This window comes from Seriola aureovittata, chromosome 5 (assembly GCF_021018895.1).
Source record: "Seriola aureovittata isolate HTS-2021-v1 ecotype China chromosome 5, ASM2101889v1, whole genome shotgun sequence".
In the NCBI taxonomy this organism is placed as follows: Eukaryota; Metazoa; Chordata; class Actinopteri; order Carangiformes; family Carangidae; genus Seriola; species Seriola aureovittata.
The window spans coordinates 28,373,138-28,382,355 of NC_079368.1; the positions used below are offsets into that span (position 1 = coordinate 28,373,138).

At 38.5% G+C, this 9,218-nt stretch overlaps 2 protein-coding genes across 2 annotated transcripts in view; both read left to right on the forward strand.

Annotated features, from left to right (window-relative positions):
- Positions 1–482: 482 nt before the first annotated feature.
- On the forward strand, positions 483–5,277 carry gstt1a (glutathione S-transferase theta 1a). Its single transcript, XM_056375443.1, has 5 exons — positions 483–671; positions 1,472–1,559; positions 2,423–2,579; positions 3,466–3,642; positions 4,732–5,277. The coding sequence occupies exons 1-5, from the start codon at positions 566–568 to the stop codon at positions 4,930–4,932; spliced, it is 729 nt and encodes a 242-aa protein (XP_056231418.1). The 5' UTR covers positions 483–565; the 3' UTR covers positions 4,933–5,277.
- Positions 5,278–7,265: 1,988 nt separating this feature from the next.
- Positions 7,266–9,218, forward strand: part of p2rx7 (purinergic receptor P2X, ligand-gated ion channel, 7) — an 11,276-nt gene continuing 9,323 nt past the window's right edge. The window contains exon 1 of the mRNA XM_056377152.1: positions 7,266–7,702. Within this exon, the coding sequence (XP_056233127.1) occupies positions 7,581–7,702 (122 nt within the window). The 5' untranslated portion in view covers positions 7,266–7,580. The remainder of the gene's footprint in view (positions 7,703–9,218) is intronic.

Genomic DNA, 9,218 nt, shown 5'->3' on the forward strand with positions numbered 1-9,218 from the left:
CAAATTTGGATCAGGACCACCTGCGCTCCCAGCACCAATCAGGTGAGGCGAAACAAAGCAATGCAACGAAACCAAGCAAAAATCAGCCAATTAAACTACAAGGTAGTGAAGCCAAAAAACTGGACAAGCCCCCCCCCTGAAGAAAATACATTTATTTCACCAAATACCTGTGAATATATGAAAATAAGAGAGAGCCACGGCCGGAAAGGCGGGCGGGGTTTTACGGGTTGGACAACGCCGGGCCCAGGTGAGTCCAAACCAGGCGTCTCCGCCCCTCAGTACCTGCTGCACCAAGAATACAGGCATGCACTGTCGCAAGATAAAAACGTGATAATATCAGCTGTGTTTACAAAAGGTTGGACAGGGCCGAGGCCAAAGGTCAGACCGCTCGGCCTGCTCACTTTGAACTGTCGCCACCGTTTAGAAATCAATGAGCCTTTACAGCGCGGAGAGGCGGAGTCCTGCAGACTGAGGACAAGAGGCGCGGCAGGAGAGGACCGAGGACACAGAGGAGGGGAAACCGAGCTGGAAACGAAGCATCTGCAGCAATCACACTCTTGACATAATGGAGCTCTATCTGGACCTGTTCTCGCAGCCCTGCCGCTCCGTCTTCCTGTTTGCCAAAGTGATCGGGATTCCCTTTGAGTTCAAGCGCGTCGACCTCTCTACAGGTAATCCCACACCGACACACACGCACAGGGACAGGGGGGGTTTTCAATTCATGCAGAGCGGATTTGTGCATGTTTTTTAAAAGGCTTTTGGTTTTTACATTCTGCCTTAAAATACCTTTTAAATACTAGTTGATTTTGAGCTTTTGGAAATGTACAGTTTCCAGATGCTTGCAGAGTTGAATGAGCTGCTTGTTGCGTAACAACCGCAGAAGTCGGCATAGTTAAATTTCCGGCCATTTAAGTTTGTAATTGTGTAAACACAGTTTGCAGGAGCTGGGGGTTGAACGTCCTGCTTGCTTTGAACTTGTTATGTAAGCATGAATGTTAAAAAAAAATGCTCCTCTGGGCTGTCGGTTTACATTTTCACATTTCACCCAGAAAGCTGACAGTCCCATCCAGAGAGGTGAGGAGTAGAGTTACGTTAACTCCTTGATAACCGACTTTACAAGCAACCAGTGGGTGGGATGTCACGGGTCAGAGGTCAAAGCATTCAGACAAAACATTGCAGCATGTCTGAGGTGATTGAGTACAACAGAAAGCTGCGGGGGAAAGAAAAATAAAGGAAAGAAAAGCGTCTCAAAGCATAAGAAGGAAGAGGCGGAGGGAGAGTTAAAAAAAAAACAACCCACCATAATGTGCTTGATGTTTCCACAGTCAGATATTTTATTCATCTCTTCTTCTCCAAACAAATTGTGAAACATGTTTTGGATTTTCTGTTTAAAAACTGACTTCAGGAATTTTGTTCTCATTTTTTTCCCCTTCATTTTGTCACATCTGTGATTGTCATGATTCTGCCTCAGGTCAGCAGCACAGCGAGGAGTTTGGTGAAATCAGCATGATCAGGAAAGTCCCTGTGATGAAGGATGGAAGCTTCATTCTGACTGAAAGGTAAACGACGACAGGTTGGGTTCGAGTCCCCCTACGTCTACAGATAATTCAAATCATTTCTGAAGGTTGATGCTGATATTTATGGAGCTGCATGGTGGAAACTTCAAGGGTCATTTCACCCAAATCACAAAAACATATTCTACCACCTACTCATCGCTCATCTGCCTGACACGTGAACAAGTTTAGTTGGTGTTTAAGGCTTTGCAGCCTCTAGGGGGCGCTCACGCAAATAAATGACAAATGTGTAGTCCTGCAGCGACTTTCTGAACTATCTTATGTCTGTATAACCTTTATTTTATGTTATGTACTATTATTAGGACATATTTAAGTTTTGTTGTTTTGTTTTCTTATTTGATTGTATCTGGTTGTAGTTCCTGAACATTTGCACATCACAGGTTATTTTGAAGCAGTTAAACAGTTTCTGTAAAATAATAAAAATGATAAATAATTTTAAAAAATGAATAAATTGTTGTGTGGGTTAAAATTTAGTTTGAGGGTTGAAAAGGCTGAATTTTTACTGACTGAAACTGTGAATCATCATGTTTTGTTTTCAATTTTTTTGATATTTAATGTCTTTATTTGGTAGAAATAGTGGAGAGAAGGCGAAACAAAGAGTCTCAGCTGGATTCTGGGTTACTGATTAATCCATAAACCGCAGTGACGCACTTTGATTTATCAGTTTATATGCAGTAAAACAAATATTCATGTGGTGAATTATTATAATTATCGTGTTTGTGTGGAAGCACCTGTCCTGGTTGATATGGTGTGACCTGAGTAAATATGTATTTATGTATATTTCTGTGCAGATCAACATCACCACTCTGTCATGATTTCTTACTTTCTTCACGCTGTCTGTGTTGCAGCACTGCAATCCTGAAGTACATGGTGCAGAAATATTCAACGTTAGTGGCAGATCACTGGTTTCCAGCTGACCTGCAGCAGCGAGCTCGCGTTAATGAATACCTGTCCTGGCAGCACATGAACCTCAGAGTTCACGGGTCAAAGGTCTTCCTGCTCAGGGTACGAGTCCCAGATCAACCCGGCGCTGTAACCAAGCCGGACCTGCTTCACTACACACATTTTGTTTGGTTATATAATAATTGATATTATCCTCCAAATACTACTATTACTGTAAAATTGATATATAGTTGATGTGTTTGAATATATTGACATCTTTTCAAGAAGTTTTCATAATGTTACTCTAACAAGATCTTTTACCTGGACTAAGAGTAGAAAGCCATTGTAGGAACTCTTAAACACAGCGCTAGTTTGAGCTAAATGCTAATGTACAAATGCTAACATGCTGATGTGTAGCAGGAATAATGTTTACCATGTTAAGCATGTTAGCATGCTAACATGTGCAAATTAGCACTAAACAGACAGCATATCTAAAGCTGATGGGAATGTCATCAAATGAAATTTTATTACAGTTGATCCTGAGGTGGACATGAATGTGTGTCCCTAATTTCAACCCCTCAAAACCACCAGTACGACCCTCATGAAGGTGCTAGATCATAAAAATCATTAAGATTCATCATCTGGGGAACATGAATGTCTGTACAAAACTTTATATCAATCCATCCAGGAGACGTTGAGATGTTTCACAGGACAAGTGAAAACTTTGACCTGCTGCTGCCGCCAGAAGAAAAGTCCCCAAAGTCGTTAGGATACATCCTCTGGGGACCTTGACTATCTGTTGCCCATCTGCAATCCATCTAATAGTTATTGAGATGTTGGTCAATGGGCTGAAAAATTGTCATCCACAGACCCTTTCTGCTAGCAGGACTATTCACATACTTACTCACCCACACGATACACAGGCCACTGTCACTGTTACATTGACTGCTGCTGCTGGTTCAACCAGAGTCTCACTGATGTTTGCTTTGCTTTGTTTCCCTGTGAGCAGACTCTGTTTCCTGTCATCATGGGCTCTGAGGTCCCAAAGGAGAAGATGGACGCTGCGATCGAGGACCTGAAGCAGTCACTCGACCTGCTGGAGGAGAAATTCCTGCAGAACAAACCGTTCATCATCGGAGACAAAATCTCTCTGGCTGATCTGGTGGCTATAGTTGAGATCATGCAGGTAATGCTACTACTGCTACTGGCGAGTAAATGTAAGTAAAAAACTTTATATTGCACTTGTCAGATTCTGGATTACATGGTGCAGCAACTACTACAAATACTACTGCTGCAGGAAACTAGCTGTACAGCTGCGACAGTGTGTACATGTGTAGCTTTAGGTAGCTACTGTGATGTAACCAGTTCAACACAGGCTAGCCTGAAGAGGGCACCAGTTGTGCACATGAAGTTCAGTTTCACCTGTGGCTCTGGGGGGAGTTTTCCAAAGTTTGAGTTGCATTATGGGAGCTGTAGGATGCAGCATATTTGGGATTTGACCCATGCTAAAGACCCATACCAGAGTGTAGGTTTAGGCATTTTGTTTTCACATTTGCTCATTTGGTACCAACTGCAGCTGCTGCACTGGAACTGAGAAACACGCTGCATCGCTGCGCGGCTGCTTATCAAACTGACGTAACCTTTATGATCGCTTTAAACCCTGCGTTACATGTCTGAGCTTTTATGTTCCTTCCTGCTCCCAGAGAGCCTCAGATTCTTCCCTCCATGTTGCTTCTATCTGATGAGATCAAGGCTCCAAACTCTTCTATTAAATCACTTTCCAAAAACTCACCTTTTCAAAACAGGTTTTTATTGATTTATTGATTTATTTTTTAATGTTCTAAACTTAAACTAAGTTTTATCTGGTGTGTTTTTATGTTTTAATTTGACAAACTGTGCAGCACTTAATGCTTTTGTGCTTTAAATAAAATGTATTACTATTATTATTTTTATTATTAAAACACAGGATATCTCAGCCTCTGCCGCTTTTATTTAGATTTTTTAAAGTTTTAATCTGTCTCTAAACTTTAAGGAAGTACAGGACTAAATCACAGGAAAGCCTCTTTAACCAAAATAACTCAAATGATTTTTCTAACCCCAACATCAGCCATGGTGCGATGGGTGCGACCCAGAATCGATATCACTGAGGAAACTGAAAAATCTATCTGTCAAATATAAATTTATTGGTTTTAGAAAATACTGAAGATCCTGTTCCACAAGAGATTCCAACTCCAACTCTTCTCATGTATTTTAATGTAATTCCATGTAATTGCAGCCTGTTGGAGCCGGTGTGGACGCGTTCGAAGGCCGGCCGAAGCTCCTCACCTGGAGAGCGCGAGTCACGAAGGAGTTTGGCGAGAAGCTGTTTGACGAAGCTCACAAGTCGATCATGAACGTGAGCAGCCTGCCACAGATGATGCAGAACAACACAGAGCTGGAGATGCTCAAACCAAAGTTTCAGAAGCTTTTCAACTGAGGACGTTTGTGCACAAACAGAGATAACACGACTGTCACTGACGTCATTCTGTGGTTGTATGGTGACTTTTATCCTCTTCACGTTTGTTATAAAATCATTTAACCAGCTTCCAGGTATTAAAAGCTGTTAAAGCTGCAGTTGTGAACTCGCATTGTGAATAAATTCTTTAATTTGTTTTTGCTAATTTGGATAAAGACTCAGCTGACAGTCGTGCTGTTAAATCTCTTCCTGTAGAAACCATAAGAGACATATCATGTGTATTCGTTTTTTCCTGGTGACCTTTTTATGAATGACTGCACATTCATGATCCTATATCACAAATATTAAAATGATACATCAACATTATATCTAACAAAACAACTTTTTTTTATTCCTCTGCACCGGCGACAGAGTCGGTGGCATATTGTTTTCAGGTTGTCCGTCAGTCCGTCCCGTTCTCGTGGACACGATATCTCAGACACCTTGATGAAACTTCTTCAAATTGACACAAACATTCACTAGGACTCAGTGAGAACTGATTAGATTGTGGGGGTCAAAGGTCACGGGCATGGTGTCCTCAGAAAACACTTTTTAGCCGTTACTCAAGACTTCCCAGAGATTATGACAAAATTTCACACAAATGGTTCATATTTTCTCTGACTCTGGATAAACAGCGATGTCACCTGAAACTAGTCTGAGTGGAGGAGGGAGACAACCACGAGGAGGTGATTCTAGTTTTAGTTATATGGCTTATAAATATATGTAAAAAAAAACAAAACATGTTGGGCACAAACAGCCAGAGAGTGAAAGTAGATAAAAAAAAACAGGGACAAGTTTATTATCACAATCCTCATTAAAATGAGATATACGATGTATTTGTGGGTTGTTCATACAGACTGTATCAGGACATTAAGCTGAACATGCAACGTGTTCAGGTCCATTCCAGGTCCTTTAAATAAAAATACTCCAGTATAAAAATACTTCAGTACAAGTACAAGCCCTATATTCAAAATCTTGCTTCTGCTACTTCCCATGAAATGCAGCAGAGTAGAAGTATGAAGTAGGAGAAAATGCACTGAAGTAAAGTATCTGAGTAAATGTTCTCAGCCACATTCCAGCTCTGTGCACCGAACTGCTGCAGAGCCTGAGTGGCCGCCATTGTTTTCACATGAGACTTTCTGCTCAGTGTCTCTCACAGAAATCCACTTGTCCTGCTGGAAACAAGAAGCTCTTTATCTGGAGGAAAGGCAGGAAAAAAAAAAAATGTAAACATGGAATATTAATATGGAATCACCATATTATTTATTTTGTTCCCAAACCAGATCACACGACTTAGGTTGGAATTTTCTGATAATATGAGAAGAATATTCGTTTCTCCGTTTATTTCTCTGTCCTCCGAACTGATGTCCAGCCAACACAGATTCAGATCGTTGTTGTGACCACGGCTGAGACAACACTGCCATCTAGAGCACGAGGTTATCCACGGGTTAAAAAGTTAGGAAGGAAACTTATAATTCATTTTGGGGGGGTGCTATCATTCCAGTTGTATGACTTAATGTAAAAAGCAAAAAAAGATATGTGGACTGTAAATGAATAAGTTATTTTTTCACTGGCTCATCCATTTTCTGCTGTTCAAGAATTAATTAATAATATTATTAGGACTTAATGTTATCAGAAGAATCAGGAGTTTAATCTAAAATAATAAATCACAATTAATTTGTTGATGATCTTGTGAATTAATAAAAATTTGTTGATGATCTTGTGAATTAATAAATTGAATCTATTCAAAGCTGCCAAATAAATGCAGGAGGGCAGAGAAATAAACATTTTCTATTACTTACTATTCCACCACATTTCAGAGGGAAATGTACTTTTTTACTAGTTACTTTTCTGATTTAGATATTACAGAATTAAATATATAATGACTTTAAAAAGCATAGTACATTGTAAAGGATTAAACATTTTAAGCATGATTAGCAGATATTAATTGTGTACTTTATTTTTTTAATACTTTATTTACTTTATTTTTATTAATTGTCACATTAGACAATAAGGCACAGAAGAAGAAGAATAACAGTAACAAAGACAAACAAACAGATATACAGCGGGATATATGCAAAATCTGACACAAATACAATCAAAGTATATGTTTAAAGAAAATACATATATTCATATTTTACATTTGGAGCAAGTTTTCACAGCTTTCCTATTACATGAGGTAGATAATGTTCTAATGTAGGATTCTGCTTCCTTCTTAAAGATACGAAAACAGGGTTTTGTTTTTATCAATCAAACTTTATCATCACTGACTTGACAGACATGGAGAAAAGGTGTATGACTATTAAAAAAATAAGTCTCACTTTTCCACTTGATTCCACTTGAAAACATCTAGACTTAATAACATGCATTTTTTTTCACAGAGGTCAACTTCCATGTCTTTCAAATATAATATTGATATAGAAAAAGATGGAAAAACTACTGAAGCTCTAACTTTGTTTTCCTTCTTAAACGCTGTTATTGTCCTTTTTCTTTTAATACGTGACGCCTTTACGTTGCAGCTGCTGTGATGATGTTGGAGTGAGAGCAGCTGCAGGAGTTTGGACACGTGACCGTCCACACAGGAAGAAGAGTGAAGAAGTGAGTCAGAGATTCCTCTCAGTCCAAACACCATGCCGTGCTGCAACCTGCTCGGCCTGTGTCAGTACGACACCAACAAGCTGGTCCGGATCCAGAGCGTCCGGCTCGGTTCTCTCAAGTGGAGTCTGAACGCAGCCATTCTGCTGTTTATCTGGTGAGTCTCATACATATATCTCAGCTCCCCGCATCTGTCTCTGCTCCAGGCGCGGGGAGCGGCTGCACGCCCCCGCTTCCCAGTTACTGCATGTAACTGTAACTACACCGACTCACAGTGAACAACTTCATGTGCATGTGGACCAAACTTTCTTTGCACTATGCTTTAAAAATGTGATATTTTGTGCAGGAACCGCCCATAAGATCCTCAACTGTTTCCTATTGTATTTTCAATAATTCCTAGTATTCCTATACAGTTGCCTAAAATACGAGGCTGTACTGTACGGAAGCCCAGTTGCGCCAATGTAATAAAAAAAAACACATTTTAAAATGAGAAACTTTCTCAACATTATGACTTAGTATATCAAAATAATAATAAACTTTATCAAAAATAATTACTTATTGCGTCAAAATAAAGACTTTGTATCTAAAAATAATGAGAAACATTATTAAAATAACTACTTATTATGTCAAAATAAAGACTTAGTATTTACATTAATTACAGAAGTGCAATGCATTCACTTGAGAAAAAAAATCTGCTCTGTTTTTCTGAATAAATGAGATCATATTAAATCTGGTTAATTCAGAAAAACATCACAGTTTGGTACAAAATAATTTAAAAAAATTACTTTGTATGTCAAAAAAATAAGTTTATCTAAAAAAAAAGAGAAACTTTCTCAGATTAATAAGAAACTTTTTCAAAATGAATGACTTAGTTTCTCATTGTTTCAGTGTCATGATTTCAGGAAAGTTTCACATTATTATGACTCACACAATGTTTTTTGGTGGAAATGGACTTCCACATTTACCCACCCAACATTGTGTTTTACTGTCTGTGGAAGAAACACTTTGTATAGAACCTTTAAAATGCAGCTGAAAATGATTTATTTCAAATTGTGTGTGTGTATTTATTTATCTTTTAAGAAATATTTAAATTGATTTATTAAAAGCTTTTCAAACCAGACGTTAAAACAGAGTAAAACAGGTAGAATTATATATAAGTATAAGTTAACATAAGATTAAAAGAATGAAAAGAAGTTACGGTACGATGCCAAATTATCGTAGCTTCTCCAGTGTGAGCATATGCTGCTTTTCTCTGTTTTAAATAAATATAAACTGAATATCTTTTGGTTTTGGACAAAACAAGACATTATAAAGTTGTCAACAAGGATTCTGGGAAATTATGACACTATTTTTTTAGACCAAATAATTAACCGATTAATCAGAACAATGGACTGCAGATGAACTGATAATGGAAAAAAGGTTTTAATTGCAGCCCTGAACCTGATTTTTTGCAGCTAAAAACAGAAAAATGGATATTAAATTTCCCATAATGCAACTTAATGGTGTCTTTCATGAGTTCCTGTCTGGTAAACGCCCATTCCTTTAAAAGGCCATGCTTCCATTTAGTGATGAAGACCTAGCTGACTCGTCCTCCCCATGTACGAACAAACTGACCTTGATGTGTAAAATTGGACGAATTTCCTTTAAACATTTTGGTTTTGGTTTTTATTTTG

Bases quoted from the DNA above. Each gene is read 5' to 3' on its own strand.
- gstt1a (XM_056375443.1), top strand. From the start codon at position 566: ATGGAGCTCTATCTGGACCTGTTCTCGCAGCCCTGCCGCTCCGTCTTC. The intron at 1,560-2,422 runs GTAAACGACGAC...TCTGTGTTGCAG, and splicing joins AGCTTCATTCTGACTGAAAG to CACTGCAATCCTGAAGTACA. The intron at 2,580-3,465 runs GTACGAGTCCCA...CCCTGTGAGCAG, and splicing joins CAAAGGTCTTCCTGCTCAGG to ACTCTGTTTCCTGTCATCAT.